Source organism: Arachis stenosperma, chromosome 10 (assembly GCF_014773155.1).
Source record: "Arachis stenosperma cultivar V10309 chromosome 10, arast.V10309.gnm1.PFL2, whole genome shotgun sequence".
NCBI lineage: Eukaryota > Viridiplantae > Streptophyta > Magnoliopsida > Fabales > Fabaceae > Arachis > Arachis stenosperma.
The window spans coordinates 19,379,104-19,397,502 of record NC_080386.1 but is presented as its reverse complement, the minus strand read 5'-3'; the positions used below and the strand labels follow the sequence as shown (position 1 = coordinate 19,397,502).

Sequence of the window (18,399 nt, the reverse complement as noted above, 5' to 3'; positions counted from 1 at the left end):
GTTGACCCTTCTTGTGTAAGGATGTTCATCTCCTTGCATCATAGGCAAGTTGAACGCCACCCTCACACTTTCCGGACTAAAATCCAAGTATTTCCCCCGAACCATAGTAAGATAATTCTTTGGATTCGGGTTCATACTTTGATCATGGCTCTTGGTGATCCATGCATTGGCATAGAACTCTTGAACCATCAAGATTCCAACTTGTTGAATGGGGTTGGTAAGTACTTCCCAACCTCTTCTTTGGATCTCATGGCGGATCTCCGGATATTCACCCTTTTTGAGTGAAAAGGGGACCTCGGGGATCACCTTCTTCAAGGCCACAACTTCATAGAAGTGGTCTTGATGCACCCTTGAGATGAATCTATCCATCTCCCATGACTCGGAGGTGGAAGCTTTTGCCTTCCCTTTCCTCTTTCTAGAGGTTTCTCCGGCCTTGGATGCCATAATGGTTATGGAAAAACGAAAAAGCAACGCTTTTACCACACCAAACTTAAAATGTTTGCTCGTCCTCGAGCAAAAGAAAAAGAAGAAGTAGAAGAGAAGAAATGAGGAAGAGGAAGATGGTGGTGTATTCGGCCAAAGAAGGGGGAGAAGTGGTGTTTTGGTTGTGTGAAAATGAAGGAGTGAAGAGGGGTATTTATAAGAGAGAGGGGAGATGGTGTTCGACCATATTGGGTGGGTTTGGGAGGGAAAGTGGTTTGAATTTAAAGGGTGAGGTTGGTGGGGTTTTATGAAGGATGGATGTGAGTGGTTAAGAGAAAGATGGGATTTGATAGGTGAAGGGTTTTTGGGGAAGAGAGAGTGGTGGTGGGGTTGGTGGGGATCCTGTGGGGTCCACAGATCCTGTGGTGTCAAGGAAAAGTCATCCCTGCACCAAATGTTGCTCAAAATCACGTTTTGAGCCATTTCTGGCGTTAAACGCCGGGCTGGTGCCCATTCCTGGCGTTTAACGCCAGGTTCTTGCCCTTTTCTGGCGTTTAACGCCAGTCTGGTGCCCCTTTCTGGCGTTAAACGCCCAGAATGGTGCCAGACTGGGCGTTAAACGCCCAATTGCTAGGCTTACTGGCGTTTGAACGCCAGCAGCTTCTTCCTCCAGGGTGTGCTATTTTTCTTCCTGTTTTTCATTTTGTTTTTGCTTTTTCAATGGATTTTGTGACTTCTTATGATCATCAACCTACAAAAAAATAAATAATAAAAGAAACTATATAAATTATAATCATTGGGTTGCCTCCCAACAAGCGCTTCTTTAATGTCAGTAGCTTGACAGAGGGCTCTCATGGAGCCTCACAGATACTCAGAACAATGTTGGAACCTCCCAACACCAAACTTAGAGTTTGAATGTGGGGGTTCAACACCAACTTAGAGTTTGGTTGTGGCCTCCCAACACCAAACTTAGAGTTTGACTGTGGGGGCTCTTCTTGACTCTGATTGAGAGAAGCTCTTCATGCTTCATCTCTATGGTGACAGAGGGATATCCTTGAGCCTTAAACACAAAGGATTCTTCATTCACTTGAATGATCAGTTCACCTCTATCAACATCAATCACAGCTTTTGCTGTGGCTAGGAAGGGTCTGCCAAGGATGATGGTTTCATCCATGCACTTCCCAGTCTCTAGGACTATGAAATCAGCAGGAATGTAGTGGTCTTCAACCTTTACCAAGACATTCTCTACAAGTCCATGAGCTTGTTTTCTTGAGTTGTCTGCCATCTCTAATGAGATTCTTGCAGCTTGTACCTCAAAGATCCCTAGCTTCTCCATTACTGAGAGAGGCATGAGGTTTACACTTGACCCTAAGTCACACAGAGCCTTCTTGAAGGTCATGGTGCCTATGGTACAAGGTATGGAAAACTTCCCAGGGTCTTGTCTCTTTTGAGGTAATTTCTGCCTAGACAAGTCATCCAATTCTTTGGTGAGCAAAGGAGGTTCATTCTCCCAAGTCTCATTTCCAATAACTTGTCATTTAGCTTCATGATTGCTCCAAGGTATTTAGCAACTTGCTCTTCAGTGACATACTCATCCTCTTAGAGAAGAATACTCATCAGAGCTCATGAAAGGCAGAAGTAAGTCCAGTGGAATCTCTATGGTCTCATTTGAGTCCCAGATTCCCATGGTTCCTCATTGGGGAACTCATTGGAGGCTAGTGCACGCCCATTGAGGTCTTCCTCAGTGGCGTTCACTTCCTCCCCTTCCTCTCCAAATTCGGCCATATTGATGGCTTTGCACTCTCCTTTTGGATTTTCTTCTGTGTTGCTTGGGAGAGTACTTGGAGGGAGTTCAGTAACTTTCTTGCTCAGCTGTCCCACTTGTCCTTCCAATTTCTAATGGAGACCTTGTTTCATTCATGAAACTTTGAGTGGTTTTAATTAGATCAGAGACCATGGTTGCTAAGTCAGAGGGGTTCTGCTTAGGATTCTCTGTCTGTTGCTGAGAAGATGATGGAAAAGGTTTGCCATTGTAAACCTGTTTCTTCCACCATTATTATTGAAACCTTGTGAGGTCTCTCTTGATTCTTCCATGAGAGATTTGGGTGATTTCTCCATGAAGAATTATAGGTGTTACCATAGGGTTCTCCTAGGTAATCACCTCTTCCATTGAAGGGTCTCAGGATCATAAGCTTCTTCCTCAGATGAAGCCTCCTTAGTACTGCTGGTGCATTTTGCATCCAGACAGACTTTGAGAAATCAAATTGACTTGTTGAGTCAATATTTGTTCTGAGCCAATATGGCATTCAGAGCATCAATCTCAAGAACTCCTTTCTTCTGACTTGTCCCATTGTTCACAGAATTCCTTTCAGAAGTGTACATGAATGGTTATTGCAACCATTTCAATGAGCTCTTGAGCCTCTGTAGGCGTCTTCTTCAGATGAAGAGATCCTCCAGCAGAGCTATCCAAAGACATCTTGGATAGTTCAGAGAGACCATCATAGAAAATACCTATGATGCTCCATTCAGAAAGCATGTCAGAGGGACATCTTCTGATCAATTATTTGTATCTTTCCCAAGCTTCATAGAGGGATTCTCCATCCTTCTGTCTGAAGGTTTGGACTTCCACTCTAAGCTTACTCCATCTTTGTGGTGGAAAGAACTTTGCCAAGAAGGCATTGACCAGCTTTTCCCAAGAGTCCAGGCTTTCTTTAGGTTGAGAGTCCAACCATATCCTAGCTCTGTCTCTTACAGCAAAAGGGAATAGCATCAGTCTATAGACCTCAGGGTCAACCCCATTAGTCTTGACTGTGTCACAGATTTGCAAGAATTTAGCTAAGAACTGATGAGGATCTTCCATTGGAAGTCCATGGAACTTGCAATTCTGTTGCATTAGAGAAACCAATTGAGGCTTAAGCTCAAAGTTGTTTGCTCCAATGGCAGGGATAGAGATGCTTCTCCCATAAAATCAGGAGTAGGTGCAGTAAAGTCACCCAGCACCTTCCTTGCATTGTTTGCATTATTGTTGTTTTCGGCTGCCATGTCTTCTTCTTCCTTGAAGAATTCGGTCAGGTCCTCTAAAGAGAGTTGTGCTTTGGCTTCTCTTAGCTTTCTCTTCAAGGTCCTTTCGGGTTCAGGGTCAGCTTCAACAAGAATGCCTTTGTCTTTGCTTCTGCTCATATGAAAGAGAAGAAAACAAGAAAATGTGGAATCCTCTATGTCACAGTATAGAGATTCCTTGAGGTGTCAGAGGAAAAGAGAAATAGAAAGAAGAAGGAGAAGAAAAATTCGAACTTTACTTAGATAAGGTTCGAATTGTGCATTGAGAAGGAGTGGTACTCCATAAATAGAAGGATGTGAGAAGGAGGGAAGAAGATTTTCGAAAATTAATTAAAATATTTTGAAAACATTTTTGAAAAACATTAATTGATTTTTGAAAATCAAAGTGGAAAAGAAACCAAGTGATTTTTGAAAAAGATTTTTAAATTAGAAATCAAAAAGATTTGATTGAAAACTATTTTGAAAAAGATGTGGTTAAGAAGATATGATTGAAAAGTTATGGTTTTAAAAAGATTTGATTTAAAAACAATTTTAAAAGATATGATTTGAGAACAATTTTTAAAAAGATTTGATTTGAAAAAAAAATAATGACTTGCCTAACAAGAAAAGATATGATTCAAACATAAAACCCTTCCTCAACAGAAAAGGAAAAAAATGTTCAATCAAATCATTAATTGTTAGTAAGTATCTTTGAAAAGGGAAAGAAATTAATTTTGAAAACATTTGATTGAAAAGATATGATTTGAAAAAGATTTGATTTTGAAAAACTTTGAAAACTTGAAAAAAATTTTGATTTGAAAAACAAAATCTTCCCCCTAGCACCATCCTGGCGTTAAACGCCCAGAATGGCATCCATTCTGGCGTTTAACGCCCAAAATGCACCCTTTTGGGCGTTAAACGCCCAACCAGGTACCCTGGCTGGCGTTTAAACGCCAGTCTGCCTTCTTCACTGGGCATTTTCGAATGCCCAGCTTTTTCTGTATAATTCCTCTGCAGTATGTTCTGAATCTTCAATTCTCTGTATTATTGACTTGAAAAGACACAAATTAAAAATATTTTTGGATTTTTAATAATCAAAATGCAACAAGAATCAAATAACAATGCATGCAAGACACCAAACTTAGCAGTTTGTATACTACTGACACTACATGAGACACATAAACACTCAAGTCAAGAGAATTCAAAGATCAGAGTAAGAAATCATCAAGAATTACTTGAAGATCCTTAAGACACAAGAATGAATGCATGCAATTGACACCAAACTTAAGATGAGACACTAGACTCAAGCAAGAAATATTTTTGGTTTTTATGATTTTCAAATTTTTTTTTTTTGTGTTTTTCGAAAATTAAGTGAAAACATCAAAATTCTTAATGAGAATTCCAGGAATCAGTGCAATGTTAGTCTAAGACTCCGGTCCAGGAATTAGACATGGCTTCACAGCCAGCCAAGCTTTCAAAGAAAGCTTCGGTCCAAAACACTAGACATGGCCAAAGGCCAGCCAAGCCTTAGCAGATCACTGCTCCAAAAGCAAGATCAACAAGCTCTTGTGATGATAAGTTGAAACCTCGGTCCAATGAAATTAGACATGGCTTTACAGCCAGCCAGATTTCAGCAAATCATCATGAAACTCTAGAATTCATCTTCAAGAATTTCGAAAAAAAATAAATGCCTGATCTAAGCAACAAGATGAACCGTCAGTTGTCCATACACAAGAACAATCCCCGGCAACGGCGCCAAAAACTTGGTGCACGAAATTGTGATCAATACTTTTCAAAACATAAACAATCCCTAGTAATGGCTCCAAAGACTTGGTGCACAATACCATGGCATAAACACAACTTCGCACAACTAACCAGCAAGTGCACTGGGTCGTCCAAGTAATAAACCTTACGCGAGTAAGGGTCGATCCCACGGAGATTGGTGGTATGAAGCAAGCTATGGTCATCTTGTAAATCTCAGTCAGGCAGACTCAAATGTATAATGGTGATGAACGAAAATAACATAAAAGATAAGGATAGGGATACTTATGTACATCATTGGTGTAAGAGCTTCAGACAAGTGTATGAAGATGCCTTCCCTTCCGTCTCTCTGCTTTCCTACTGTCTTCATCCAATCCTTCTTACTCCTTTCCATGGCAAGCTTGTGTAGGGTTTCACCGTTGTCAATGGCTACCTCCCATCCTCGCAGTGAAAGCTAATGCACGCACTCTGTCACAGTACTGTCAATCACCGGTGTGGTTCCCTCCCCTACTGGAATAGAATCCAGTGATTCTTTTGCGTCTGTCACCAACGCCCAGCAGGTTACAGGTTTGAAGCACGTCACAGTCATTCAATCATTGAATCCTACTCAGAATACCACAGACAAGGTTAGACCTTCCGGATTCTCTTGAATGCCGCCATCAGTTCTTGCCTATACCACGAAGACTCTGATCTCACGGAATGGCTGGCTCGTTTGTCAGGCGAGCACTCAGTTGTCAGGCGATCAACCATGCATCATGCAATCAGAAATCCAAGAGATATTCACCAAGCCTTGAATGCTTGTAGAACAAGAATGGTTGTCAGTCATCTTGTTCATAGGTGAAAATGATGATGGGTGTCAATCATCACCTTCATCAAGTTGAAGAACAAGCGGAATTGAATAGAAGAACAATAGTAATTGCATTAATACTCGAGGTACAGCAGAGCTCCACACCTTAATCTATGGTGTGTAGAAACTCCACCGTTGAAAATACATAAGAACAAGGTCTAGGCATGGCCGAATGGCCAGCCTCCCAAAGTGAGTTCAATCATCAAAACATGATCAAAAGACTCTCTATCCAGCTCTCTATTACAATAGTAAAAGATCCTACTTATAGAAAACTAGTAGCCTAAGGTGTACAAAGAAGCGTAAATGACATAAAAATCCACTTCCGGGCCCACTTGGTGTGTGCTTGGGCTGAGCAATGAAGCATTTTCGTGTAGAGACTTGTCTTGGAGTTAAACGCCAGCTTTTATGCCAGTTTGGGCGTTTAACTCCCAATCAGGTGCCAGTTCCGGCGTTTAACGCTGGAATTTCTTGAGGTGACTTTGAACACCGGTTTGGGCCATCAAATCTTGGGCAAAGTATGGACTATCATATATTGCTGGAAAGCCCAGGATGTCTACTTTCCAACGCCGTTGAGAGCGCGCCAATTGGGCTTCTGTAGCTCCAGAAAATCCACTTCGAGTGCAGGGAGGTCAGAATCCAACAGCATCTGCAGTCCTTTTCAGTCTCTGGATCAGATTTTTGCTCAGGTCCCTCAATTTCAGCCAGAAAATACCTGAAATCACAGAAAAACACACAAACTCATAGTGAAGTCCAGAAAAGTGAATTTTAACTAAAAACTAATAAAAATATACTAAGAACTCAACTAAAACTACTAAAAACATACTAAAAACAGTGCCAAAGAGCATACAAATTATCCGCTCATCAGAATTCCTTCATTTTTGATACTTGCCTCTGTAAGAACTAATCATATAACCTCCTAATGACTGGGTTGCCTCCCAGCAAGCGCTTCTTTACTGTCTTTAGCTGGACCTTTACTGAGAATCACTCAAGTCTCAGTTTTGAGCATTCCTGCTCAAAATTGCTTTCAAGATAATGCTTGATTCTCTGTCCATTAACAATGAACTTTTTGTCAGAATCAATATCCTGAAGCTCAACATATCCATATGGTGACACTCCTGTGATCACATACGGACCCCTCCACCGGGATTTGAGTTTTCCTGGGAACAATTTGAGCCTGGAGTTGAAGAGCAGAACCTTTTGTCCTGGCTCAAAGACTCTGGTTGACAATTTCTTGTCATGCCACTTCTTTGCCTTTTCCTTATAAATTTTTGCATTTTCAAAGGCATTGAGTCTGAACTCCTCTAGCTCATTTAACTGGAGCAATCTTTTTTCACCAGCTAACTGAGCATCCATGTTTAGGAATCTGGTCGCCCAGTAGGCTTTATGTTCCAGTTCCACAGGCAAATGACAGGCCTTCCCATACACCAGTTGGTATGGAGAGGTTCCTATAAGGGTCTTGAATGCTGTTCTGTATGCCCACAGAGCATCATCCAAGCTCTTTGCCCAATCCTTTCTTCGGGCTATCACAGTCCATTCTAGGATTCTTTTTAGCTCTCTGTTAGAGACTTCAGCTTGCCCATTTGTCTGTGGATGATACGGAGTCGCCACTTTATGGCTAATTCCATATCTAACCATGGCAGAGTATAGCTGTCTGTTGCAGAAATGAGAGCCCCCATCACTGATTAGTACTCTGGGAACACCAAATCTGCTGAAGATGTGTTTCTGGAGGAATTTTAGCACGGTCTTGGTATCATTAGTGGGTGTAGCAATTGCTTCTACCCACTTAGATACATAGTCCACCGCCACCAGAATGTAAGTGTTTGAGTATGATGGTGGGAATGGCCCCATGAAGTCAATTCCCCATACATCAAACAATTCTATCTCTAATATCCCTTGTTGAGGCATGGCATATCCGTGAGGCAGGTTACCAGCTCTTTGGCAACTGTCACAGTTACGCACAAACTCTCGGGAATCTTTATAGAGAGTAGGCCAGTAGAAGCCACACTGGAGGACTTTAGTGGCTGTTCGCTCACTTCCAAAATGTCCTCCATACTGTGATCCATGGCAATGCCATAGGATCCTTTGTGCTTCTTCTCTGGGTACACATCTGCGGATCACTCCGTCAGCACATCTCTTAAAGAGATATGGTTCATCCCAGAGGTAGTACTTGGCATCTGAAATTAATTTCTTTCTTTGCACACTGCTGTACTCCTTGGGTATGAACCTCACAGCTTTATAATTTGCAATATCTGCAAACCATGGAGCTTCCTGAATAGCAAAGAGTTGCTCATCTGGGAAAGTCTTAGAGATCTCAGTAGAAGGGAGGGACGCCCCAGCTACTGGTTCTATTCGGGACAGATGATCAGCTACTTGGTTCTCTGTCCCTTTTCTGTCTCTTATTTCTATATCAAACTCTTGCAGAAGCAACACCCATCTTATTAGCCTGGGTTTTGAATCCTGCTTTGTGAGTAAGTATTTAAGAGCAGCATGGTCAGTGTACACAATCACTTTGGATCCTACTAGATAAGATCTAAACTTGTCAATGGCATAAACCACTGCAAGTAATTCTTTTTCTGTGGTTGTGTAATTCTTCTGTGCATCATTTAGAACACGGCTAGCATAATAAATGACGTGCAGAAGTTTGTTATGCCTCTGTCCCAACACTGCACCAATGGCATGATCACTGGCATCACACATTAACTCAAATGGCAATGTCCAGTCTGGTGCAGAGATGACTGGTGCTGTGACCAGCTTAGCTTTCAGGGTCTCAAACGCCTGCTGACACTGTGTGTCAAACACAAATGGTGTGTCAGCAGCTAGCAGGTTACTCAGAGGTTTTGCAATTTTCGAAAAATCCTTTATAAACCTTCTGTAAAATCCTGCATGCCCCAGAAAGCTTCTGATTGCCTTAACATTGGCAGGTGGTGGTAATTTTTCAATTACCTCTACCTTTGCCTTATCCACCTCTATTCCCCTGCTTGAAATTTTATGTCCAAGGACAATTCCCTCAGTCACCATAAAGTGACATTTCTCCCAGTTTAAAACCAGGTTAGTCTCTTGGCATCTTTTCAGGACAAGTGCTAGGTGGTTAAGACAGGAGCTGAATGAGTCTCCATATACTGAGAAGTCATCCATGAAGACTTCCAGAAATTTCTCTACCATATCTGAGAAGATAGAGAGCATGCACCTCTGAAAGGTTGCAGGTGCATTGCACAGACCAAAAGGCATCCTTCTGTAGGCAAACACGCCAGAAGGGCAAGTGAATGCTGTTTTCTCTTGGTCCTGAGGATCTACTGCAATCTGGTTGTAGCCTGAATAGCCATCCAAAAAGCAGTAATAATCATGACCAGCTAGTCTTTCTAGCATTTGGTCCATGAATGGTAAAGGAAAATGATCCTTTCTGGTGGCTGTATTGAGCCTTCTGTAGTCAATACACATGCGCCATCCTGTGACTGTTCTTGTAGGAACCAGTTCATTTTTTTCATTATGAACCATTGTCATGCCTCCCTTCTTGGGGACAACTTGGACAGGGCTCACCCAGGGGCTATCAGAAATAGGATAAATAATCACAGCCTCTAGTAATTTAGTGACCTCCTTCTGCACTACCTCCTTCATGGCTGGATTTAGCCTCCTTTGTGGTTGGACCACTGGTTTGGCATTATCCTCCAACAGGATCTTGTGCATGCATCTAGCTGGGCTAATGCCCTTGAGATCACTTATGGACCACCCAAGAGCTGTCTTGTGTGTCCTTAGCACTTGAATCAGTGCTTCCTCTTCCTGTGGATTTAAAGCAGAGCTTATAATCACTGGAAAAGTGTCACCCTCTCCCAGAAATGCGTACTTCAGGGATGGTGGTAGAGGTTTGAGTTCAGGTTTGGGAGGTTTATCCTCCTCCTGAGGAATTTTCGAAAATTCCTTTGCTTCCTCTAGTTCTTCTTGATCAGGTTGAGCATCTTTGAAGATGTCCTCAAGCTCTGATTCTAGGCTTTCAGACATATTGATCCCTTCTACCAGAGAGTCAATAATGTCAGCGCCCATGCAGTCATTTGGTGTGTCTGGATGCTGCATAGCTTTTATAGCATTTAACTTGAACTCGTCCTCATTGACTCTCAGGGTTACTTCCCCTCTTTGTACATCAATGAGAGTTCGTCCAGTTGCTAGGAAAGGTCTTCCTAGAATGAGAGTTGCACTCTTGTGCTCCTCCATTTCCAGCACCACAAAGTCAGTTGGAAAGGCAAAGGGCCCAACCTTGACAATCATGTCCTCTATTATGCCTGATGGATGTTTAATGGAGCCATCAGCAAGTTGGAGGCATATCCTAGTTGGTTTGACTTCTCCAGTCAACCCAAGCTTTCTGATAGTGGATGCAGGTATTAGATTGATGCTTGCTCCAAGATCACATAGAGCTGTCTTGGTACAAGCGCCTTCTAATGTGCATGGTATCATAAAGCTTCCAGGATCTTGAAGCTTTTCTGGTAAGCTTTTCAAAATGACTGCACTGCATTCTTCAGTGAGAAACACTTTTTCAGTTTCTTTCCAATCCTTCTTATGACTTAAGATCTCTTTCATGAACTTAGCATAAGAAGGTATTTGCTCAAGTGCCTCTGCAAACGGAATCTTTATTTCAAGAGTCCTTAGATAGTCTGCAAAGCGGGCAAATTGCTTATCCTGTTCCGCTTTGCGGAGTTTCTGAGGATAAGGCATCTTGGCTTGATATTCTTCAACCTTAGATGCTGCAGGTTTATTCCTTACAGAAGTGGTTGAAGAAGCCTTGTTAGAGGGATTACTGTCAGCACTCTCAGGTGTCTGATCTCCCCTTGGCGTCTGAACGCCAGGATTGGGTGGAAAATGGGCGTTTAACGCCAACTTTTCCCCCTTTTCTGGCGTTTGAACGCCAGAACTGGGCAAGGAATGGGCGTTTAACGCCAGCTTTCCTTCCCTTTCTGGCGTTTGAACGCCAATAACATTCCTCTCTGGGCTCTTACTGTCCTCAGAGGGATTTTGAACATTGGTTTGGTTATCCTCTGTCAATTGTTCCTTGCTTGGCTTTTTGCTCTTTTAAGCAGTGGTATTCAGTGTTCTCCCACTCCTCAGTTGAACTGCTTGACATTCTTCTGTTATCTGTTTAGATATTTGCTATTTTGCTTGATTCAACTGCAGTTCTATGTTCTTGTTAGCAACCTTAGTATCATGGAGCATTTCTCTAAATTCTGCTAACTGTTCTGTCATCAGGAGCAATTGTTGATTAAGCTCATTCATCTGTTCTTGAGGATTAGGATCAGTGACTAATGCCATGACTTCCTCTTTTGGAACGAACTCATTGCTAGAATATAAGTATTGGTTTCTAGCAACAGTGTCTATAAGCTCTTGAGCTTCTTCAATTGTCTTCCTCATGTGTATAGATCCACCAGCTGAGTGGTCTAAAGACATCTGAGCTTTTTCTGTGAGCCCATAGTAGAAGATGTCTAACTGTACCCACTCTGAAAACATTTCAGAGGGGCATTTTCTAAGCATACCTCTATACCTCTCCCAGGCATTATAAAGGGATTCATTATCCTCTTGTTTAAAGCTTTGGATGTCCAGCCTTAGCTGTGTCATCCTCTTTGGAGGGTAAAAATGATTCAGAAATTTGTCTGACAACTGTTTCCATGTCTTTATGCTTGCTGTAGGTTGGTTATTCAACCACCTTTTAGCTTGATCTTTTACAACAAATGGAAACAGTAATAGTCTGTAGACATCCTGATCTACCTCTTTATCATGTACTGTGTCAGCAATTTGTAAGAACTGTGCCAGAAACTCAGTAGGTTCTTCCTGTGGAAGACCGGAATACTGGCAGTTTTGCTGCACTATGATAATGAGTTGAGGATTTAGCTCAAAGCTGCTTGCTTTGATGGGAGGTGTACAGATGCTACTCCCATATGCAGCTGTAATGGGGTTAGCATATGACCCCAGAGTCCTTTTGGACTGATCAATCCCTCTTAGGTCCATAATGGACAAAAGGGAAATGATAATGATTGCAAATAGATAAATTTTGTTTTTTTTTTTTTTTGAATTAAACGAAAAAAAATTAAAATAAAATAAAAGGAAATAATAAAAAAAATTCGAAAATCAAAAAGAAAACAAAATCAAAGCAAATTGAGAACTGAATCAATTAGTTAATTAAAAAGATTTTGAAAAAAAGCAATTAGAAAGATATGATTGAAAAGTTTTATGAAAAAGATTTGATTGTTAAAAAGAGGAAAGAGAAAAACAACAAAAAGACACCAAACTTAAAATTTTTAGAAAATCAAACACTAATTTTCGAAAATTTTAAAGGAAAACACAAAGAGGACACCAAACTTAGAATTTTTATGAATCAAAAAGGGACTAAGAACATGCAAAATCGAAAATTTTAAAAGAAAAACAAAAGCATGCAATTGACACCAAACTTAGAATATGAAACTAGACTCAACTAAAAGACTCTAAACTAATAAAACAGTCATAATCTAAGCAACAAGATAAACCGTCAATTGTCCAAACTCGAACAATCCCCGGCAACGGCGCCAAAAACTTGGTGCACGAAATTGCAATCACACTTTTGCAACCCCGCACAACTAACCAGCAAGTGCACTGGGTCGTCCAAGTAATACCTTGCGTGAGCAAGGGTCGATCCCACGGAGATTGTCGGCTTGAAGCAAGCTATAGTTATCTTGTAAATCTTAGTCAGGATATCAGAAATTATCAGGATTGATTGTAAAAAGCAAAAGAACATGAAATGGTTACTTGTTTTTCAGTAATGGAGAACAGGTTTAGAGACTCATGCCGTGGAAGGTATACAATGAAATGTGTAAAAAAATGTCATGAGGTTCAGATACAATGTCAAAAGATCCTATTAATAGTAGACTAGTAACCTAGGGTGTACAGAAATGAGTAAATGACGTAAAAATCCACTTCTGGGTCCACTTAGTGTGTGCTTGGGCTGAGCAGTGAAGCATTTTCGTGTAGAGAACTTTTCTGGAGTTAAACGCCAGCTTTCATGCCAGTTTGGGCGTTTAACTCCAAGTTTTATGCCAGTTCCAGCGTTAAACGCTGGAATTTCTGAGGGTGATTTGCCACGCCGGTTTGAGCCATCAAATCTTGGGCAAAGTATGGACTATCATATATTGCTGGAAAGCCCAGGATGTCTACTTTCCAACGCCGTTGAGAGCGCGCCAATTGGGCTTCTGTAGCTCCAGAAAATCCACTTCGAGTGCAGGGAGGTCAGAATCCAACAGCATCTGCAGTCCTTTTCAGTCTCTGAATCAGATTTTTGCTCAGAACCTTCAATTTCAGTCAGAAAATACCTGAAATCACAGAAAAACACACAAACTCATAGTAAAGTCCAGAAAAGTGAATTTTAACTAAAAACTACTAAAAATATACTAAAAACTAACTAAAAGATACTAAAAACATACTAAAAACAATGCCAAAAAGGGTACAAATTATCCGCTCATCAAGTCCTAATCTTAACTTTGTGATAACTCTGCTATTAGAAATCTATTTTCAGAGTCATATGAATAGTAGTAATTAGTGTTTATTTTTCATTTTTAATTTTATCCCCAAGTAAGCTATAATTTATTTTTTTCATCATCATTAAACATGAATAAAATAGCAGATTTTTAGAATAAGGAAGCAATTTTATTTTCAAGTTCTTAATAAGAAAAATTCATATTATTTATATGTGGTGACAATACTTTTTATTCTCTGAATGAATGCTTAAACAGTACATAAATTTTGATAATGAAGTTTATAAATGTTAAAATTGTTGGCTCTTGAAAGAAAGATGAAAAAAAGAGAAATGTTGTTAATAATCTGAAAAATCATAGAATTGATTCTTGAAGCAAGAGAAAGCAGTGAAGAACAAAGCTTGAAAAAAAAACGAAAAAATAAAAGAAAGAAAAAGAAGAAAGCAAGCAGAAAAAGCCAATAGCCCTTTAAACTAAAAGGCAAGGGTGAAGAGGATCCAATACTTTGAGCATCAATGGATAGGAGGGCCTACAGGCATAAAATCTTGGCCTAAGCGGCTGAATCAAGCTGTCCCTAACCATGTGCTTGTGAAATGCAGGTCCAAGTGAAAAACTTGAGACTGAGTGGTTAAAGCCGTGATCCAATGCAAAAAGAGTGTGCTTAAGAACTCTGGACACCTCTAACTGGGGACTTTAGCAAAGTTGAGTCACCATCTGAAAAGTTTCACTCAGTTATGTGTCTATGGCATTTATGTATCCAGTGGTAATATTGGAAAACATAATGCTTAGGGCCACGACCAAGACTCATAAAGTAAATGTGTTCAAGAATCAACATGCTAAACTAGGAGAATCAATAACACTATTTGAATTCTGAGTTCCTATAGATGCCAGTCATTCAGAACTTCAAAGGATAAATGGAGATGCCAAAACTATTCAGAAGCAAAAAGCTACTAGTCCCTCTCATCTAATTAGAATTTGAGCTTCATGTAAACTCTGAGATGATATTGCCTCTTGGTTTTCTTTTTTATCCTCTTTCATTCATCTAGTTGCTTGAGGACAAGAAATAGTTTAAGTTTGGTGTTGTAATGAGCGGATATTTTATACGCTTTTTGGGGGTATTTTTATATAGTTTTTAGTAGGATTTAGCCACTTTTTAGTATATTTTTATTAGTTTTTGTGAAAAAATCATATTTCTAAACTTTACTATGAGTTTGTGTATTTTTTCTGTGATTTCAGATATTTTCTGGCTGAAATTGAGGGACCTGAGCAAAAATCTGATTCAGAGGCTGAAAAAGGACTGCAGATGCTGTTGGATTCTGACCTCCCTGCACTCGAAGTAGATTTTCTGGAGCTACAGAACTCCAAATGGCGCGCTCTCAATTGCGTTGAAAAGTAGACATCCAGGGCTTTCTAGAAATATATAATAGTATATACTTTGCGCGAGTTTTGACGATGTAAAATGGCATCAAAACGCCAGCTCTCTGCCCTTTTCTGGCGTCAAAATGCCAGAACTGGCATAAAAGTTGGAGTTAAACGCCCAAACTAGCACCAAAGCTGTCATTTAACTCCAGGAATAGTCTATGCACGTGAAAGCTCCAATGCTCAGCCCCAGCACACACTAAGTGGGCCCTAAAAGTAGATTTCTGCACTACCTATCTTAGTTTACTCATTTTCTGTAAACCTAGGTTACTAGTTGAGTATAAAAACTACTTTTAGAAATTTATTTTGTAACTTATGACATTTTCACATTTTACATTGTATCTCTACGGCATGAGTCTCTAAACTCCATTGTTGGGGGTGAGGAGCTCTGCTGTGTCTCGATGGATTAATGCAATTATCACTATTTTCCATTCAATCATGCTTGTTTCCATTCTAAGATGTTCATTCACACTTAAACATGATGAATATGATGATCTGTGACACTCATAACCATTCTCAACTTATGAACGTGTACTTGATAACCACCTCCGTTCTATCTTAGATTGAATGTGTATCTCTTGGGTTCTTGGTTCACGAATTTGAGTACCTCTCCTGACAACAGAGTGTTTGAATTCGTGCATCCAGAGTCTTCGTGGTATAAACTAGAATCAATTGGAAGCATTCCTGAGATCCGGAAAGTCTAAACCTTGTCTGTGCTATTCTAAGTAGGATCCGGAAAGGAATGACTGTGACGAACTTCAAACTCACGAATGTTGGGCGTGTGACAGACGCAAAAGGATCATTGGATCCTATTCCAACACAAGTGAGAACCGACAGATGATTAGCCTTGTACATGGACCTTTTTCACTGAGAGGACGGATGGTAGCCATTGACAACGGTGATCCTCTAACATACAGCTTGCCATGGAAGGAGTCTTGCGTGCGTGAAGAAGAAAATAGTAGGAAAGCAGAGATTCAGATGACAGAGCATCTCCAAAACTCCAACCTATTCTCCATTATTAAATCACAAGTATCTTTTATTTCATGCTCTTTTATTACATTGCAAACAAAAACCCTTTTTATTATTAATCTCCTGACTAAGAGTTACAAGGTAACCATAGCTTGCTTCAAGCCGACAATCCCCGTGGGATCGACCCTTACTCACGTAAGGTATTACTTAGACGACCCAGTGCACTTGCTGGTTAGTTGTGCGGAATTGCAAGTGTGATTGCAATTTCGTTCACCAGCACGCTTGTGTTCGTGAGTCTCGGCACTCTTCCGCGTAAAATGTTCGTTTAACCGATAATACGTTGCTCGGACGATCGCCAACACAGGGAGGTTTCGGGCACCCTTCAAAACTGAATTAATGCACTCCACAAGTTTCGTCGTCATATGGCCCCATCGATGACCCTCATCAAATGCCAATACCCAGTGTCTAAGTCCAATGGCATCGCACTACCGGGCATATGCCTCGCCTCGCTCTTCCAGCCTCTTGTAATTGATGTTGTACTCCTCCACTGTCCTTGAATATCCTATGTTGACAACAAGTTTTTGCAAGTGTGGTACTTTGAATGCCCTTAAGAAGTTGCTACCGATGTACCTTGTACAAAACATCCACCATGTTCTCGGAGGTTGCCAATCACCACCGGAATGATTTACTGCTACCTGGATTGACTCATGTCGATCTGAGATCATACCTACACCGTCTGATCTAACATCATGCCTTCGTAGATTCCTTAGCAAGAAGTGCCACGCATCAGTTGTCTCGCCCTCCACCAGGGCAAAGGCGATAGGCACAATGTTCTAGTTCCCATCTTGTGCGATAGCAACTAGAAGTGTACCTTTGTATTTTTCATACAGATGTGTGCCATCAACTTGAACTAGAGGCTCGCAATGCTTGAACGCCCTAATGCATGGATAGAAACTCCAAAATACGCGGTGAAAGTATTCTGACACCATCCGCCTCCTCAGTCCCGTTGTACAGTGGTCGTATTTCTATTTGGACTATTGAGCCAGGCATCTTCTGAGTCATGACCGAGAGCCACCATGGCAAAGCTTGATAAGAATCCTCCCAACCACTGAAAACTTTGGCTATGGATTTCTGCTTTGCCAACCAAGCCTTTCGGTAATTAATGGTGTAGTTAAACCTTGACTGGACTTCCGCAATTATAGATTTGACCTTGATGGACGGGTCACTCTCAACCAACGGCCTTATAGCCTCAGCAACTGTGTCCGAATCTAACTTGGAATGATCCAGTGAAATCGTTCCCATGGTGCATGTGTGCCTGCCGTTGTATCTCCGTATCTCCCAACAACCTTTTTTCCTTATCAAACTGGCTCGGATAAGCCAGTCGCACCCACGCCCATACAACTTGCATTTTGCATAGAATGTCAATGGTTCGGACTCATAAACATTGTAGTCGACTCCTCTAGAGATAGTGTAACTTCTGATTGTTGTGACGACAGACTTTCTAGAACTATACTCCATTCCTATCCTGAACTCTCCGTCCTCAGGATCAGCAACACCTATAAAAAGTAGAAATCATCGTTCATTGATCCATCCGAAATATAAATTTACAAAAACATATTATTCAGTTATCATATACCTATGTTTGCATATTCCGAAAATTCTGGTGCATTCATCACGTCAAGATCCAAATTACGCATAAAAGGTGGGACGTTCATCGGTTGACTGACTGCAGGGTGAACCACCACATTCTTCACTTCTGCTTCGACTCCCACATCACCATCCTCGTCTTCATCACTAGCTTCATAAGTGGCTTCGAAGTCCTCTTTATTGTCACTATTCATTCCTTCGTACATTGCAGCTCTATCATCCTCTATATCTAAATCATTTTCAATCTCATCTGCCTCTACCTCTTCAAACTCAACATACAACTCAATATGTGGCTGTCGCATTTGAGTTTGCCGGTGAATCTGGAACATATTTTGCATACTCTTCTCGTCAGTGATCGGCATGATATCAAACTGTATTAAACCACCAAAAACTATAACCGGATTTCGGTACACTATACTGCTCACTCTCCTCAATATATTGTTCTCCATGCTTTGGCAGAGACCGTTTCAAAGCTCGATAAATGTCATGGTGCATAGAACCACAACGAAAATGAATTCTGGCACACAAACCTCACTCCCTCATGAATATTTTGTATAATCTCACCATTACGATACATTATCATGTTTGCAATACCCTCCATTACACTAGCAACACACTCAAAGAACACTCTTCTTAACAATGAAAATGGTACTAGTCTTTGCCTTATATAGATGAAGTACTCAGCACGCCCACCCCCGTGTTGCAGTCACCAATCAACCAGCCTTCGACACGTGTAACACGCCTCCCCCTCCTTCCGTGCTGACTCAACACGCCCCCATATGTTGAGGTTTGTGCAACCAAATTTCGCCA

General features: G+C 40.9%; 1 protein-coding gene and 1 non-coding gene across 2 annotated transcripts; one reads left to right on the top strand and one right to left on the bottom strand.

The window, feature by feature from the left end:
* Positions 1–2,953: 2,953 nt before the first annotated feature.
* On the top strand, positions 2,954–3,061 carry LOC130958751 (small nucleolar RNA R71). Its single transcript, XR_009077857.1, has one exon. It is a non-coding gene; the product is annotated as a small nucleolar RNA R71 (small nucleolar RNA).
* A 13,366-nt stretch (positions 3,062–16,427) lies between these two features.
* On the bottom strand, positions 16,428–18,038 carry LOC130956830 (uncharacterized). Its single transcript, XM_057883797.1, has 3 exons — positions 17,579–18,038; positions 16,927–17,498; positions 16,428–16,775 (listed from the first exon to the last, which is right to left on the bottom strand). Exons 1-3 carry the CDS (start codon positions 18,036–18,038, stop codon positions 16,428–16,430), a joined length of 1,380 nt encoding a protein of 459 aa, XP_057739780.1.
* Between the last annotated feature and the right edge of the window lie 361 nt (positions 18,039–18,399).

Coding starts and splice junctions, on each gene's coding strand:
- LOC130956830 (XM_057883797.1), bottom strand. CDS start 18,038: ATGGAGAACAATATATTGAGGAGAGTGAGCAGTATAGTGTACCGAAAT. Junction 17,499..17,578: donor TTCGGAATATGCAAACATAG/GTATATGATAAC, acceptor TACTTTTTATAG/GTGTTGCTGATCCTGAGGAC. Junction 16,776..16,926: donor GGACTGAGGAGGCGGATGGT/GTCAGAATACTT, acceptor GATGGGAACTAG/AACATTGTGCCTATCGCCTT.